The sequence below is a fragment of the Didymella exigua genome (assembly GCF_010094145.1).
Source record: "Didymella exigua CBS 183.55 unplaced genomic scaffold M421scaffold_99, whole genome shotgun sequence".
NCBI lineage: Eukaryota > Fungi > Ascomycota > Dothideomycetes > Pleosporales > Didymellaceae > Didymella > Didymella exigua.
In genome coordinates, this window is record NW_022984873.1 from 1 (window position 1) to 1,875 (window position 1,875).

Genomic DNA, 1,875 nt, shown 5'->3' on the forward strand with positions numbered 1-1,875 from the left:
GTGTTCGTAACGCCCGAATCGGCGGTGGGAGAAGCGTTTGCGACGTTTTTGAACCGGCTGCGAGCGACGCGGCAGCTGGACCGTATCGTGATCGACGAGTGTCACATTGTGTTGAACTGTCGATACACATTCCGCAAGCAGATGCAACAGCTCGGCAGGCTGGCAGCAGCCGAGACGCAGATGGTGCTGTTGACAGCAACGTTGCCGCCGACCGAAGAGGACGAGCTGTATCGACGAATGCATTACGAGCGGAAGCAGGTCAAGATGTTCAGACAACCAACCACCAGGACAAACGTGGCGTATCAGACTATCAAGATTAGCCAGTCCGCGAAGAAGAAGGACGTTGAGTCACTGGTCGTTAAGACAGTGCAGCAGAAGATGCGGAAGTACAGGACAGGTAAGCTCATTGTGTACGGCAACTCGAAGCCGAAGGTGAAGGCGTTGGCAGAGCAATTGGATTGTCACGCGTATCACGCGGATGCCGTGGGCAAGCCGACCATGTTGGCGGACTTCATGGCAGGCAAGCAGCGCGTGATCGTAGCAACGAGCGCGTTGGGCATGGGCGTGGACATACTGGATGTACAGTGCATCATTCACATCGATTGGCCGTTCACCATGTTGGATTACGCACAAGAGAGCGGCAGGGCAGGCCAGGATGGGTTGCGAAGCGAGGCGGTTTTGATGGTTCAGGATGGGAAACAACGCACCAACGACAACGGGACAGAAGCCGAGCGGCAGATGGTGAGGGAGTATGTGGAAGGTGGCGAGAGCGGGGCGGTTGGCTGCAGGAGGGAAGTGTTGGACGGGTATTTGGATGGGAGGAAGGATCGAGCAGGGTGTAGAGAGGAGGACAACGAGGAGATGTGCGACGTGTGCCGAGGGATAGACGGGCAGTTGGAAGAGGTGGTGGAGGAAGAAACAGAGGAAGGGAGCGGGACAGAGAACAACGATGGAGAAGAGATGGACGTCGTCGAAGCCGAACGAGAAGAGATGCAGCGGGTATATCGACAGCAGGAGCAGGCGCGTCGGGGGCCGTGGCAGACGTTGACGGAGCATCGACAGCAAGAGTTTGCCGATATGGAGTGGGTGCGCAGGCAGTTGGCGTGGTGGGCGAATCGATGCGGGATATGCGAGGGAGCGGGCGACGCGCAGAGCGGACACAACATACGGCAGTGTTGGAGGGCAGAAAGCAAAACAGCAAAGGAGATGGTACAGAGGATTAATAATCAAGTTTAGTTCTGCATGTTTTCAGGCTGTTTCCCGTGCGGTGGCGTGCCACAGGAGATTTGCAATAGCTGGGAACTAAACAGGGAGGGGCGATATTAACAAGTAGAGGACGGAACTTGTCAGTACACTAGGGTATTAAGCGCAGGATTAATAGGCATAGTATTCGGTTACACAGAGGCAAACACCCAATGGCAGGCCCAATTAGCAGAGCTTGGGGTGGACGACACAGGACTGGGTAGGATGTTAATTGAATATTTAGGGAAGAAGCAGCTGTTAGATAACATGGAGAGCAACAATTTAGTTAAGGAATTTTGTTGGATTACGCAGTTGTTAGCTGAGTAGATGCAGTAGTAGCAAATGAAAGGATTTTCTGCTCACAATTTATAGAAGCGGTGCAGCTGAGTTAGGTTCAGGCTGGGACAGGGACAGGGGACAGGGGACTCTAAACAACTTGAGTAGTTAAGTTAAAGGGTGGGCGGTGGGCCCTCCAGGTGTTACAAAGAAGCGGAGCGCAGTGGTAAAGAAGAAAGGGGTGGGAGGTTGGCCGCTTAGGTGTCACTAACCTCTCCGTATGAACCGCTGCGCGTATGGCCCCGGAGGGGGCATCTGTGCGCGAACCCTGCCACCTGATTGGCTAGCTAGCCCTCG

At 54.6% G+C, this 1,875-nt stretch overlaps 2 protein-coding genes across 2 annotated transcripts; both read left to right on the forward strand.

Annotated features, from left to right (window-relative positions):
* Positions 1–177, forward strand: M421DRAFT_39734 (uncharacterized protein; the record flags this gene model as incomplete). The annotated part of the gene is made up of 1 exon (XM_033590135.1): positions 1–177. A coding segment is annotated over one exon (177 nt), but the record flags the coding sequence as incomplete, so codon positions are not given.
* Positions 178–396: 219 nt separating this feature from the next.
* Positions 397–852, forward strand: M421DRAFT_36028 (P-loop containing nucleoside triphosphate hydrolase protein; the record flags this gene model as incomplete). Its single annotated transcript, XM_033589666.1, has 1 exon — positions 397–852. A coding segment is annotated over one exon (456 nt), but the record flags the coding sequence as incomplete, so codon positions are not given.
* Positions 853–1,875: the final 1,023 nt, after the last annotated feature.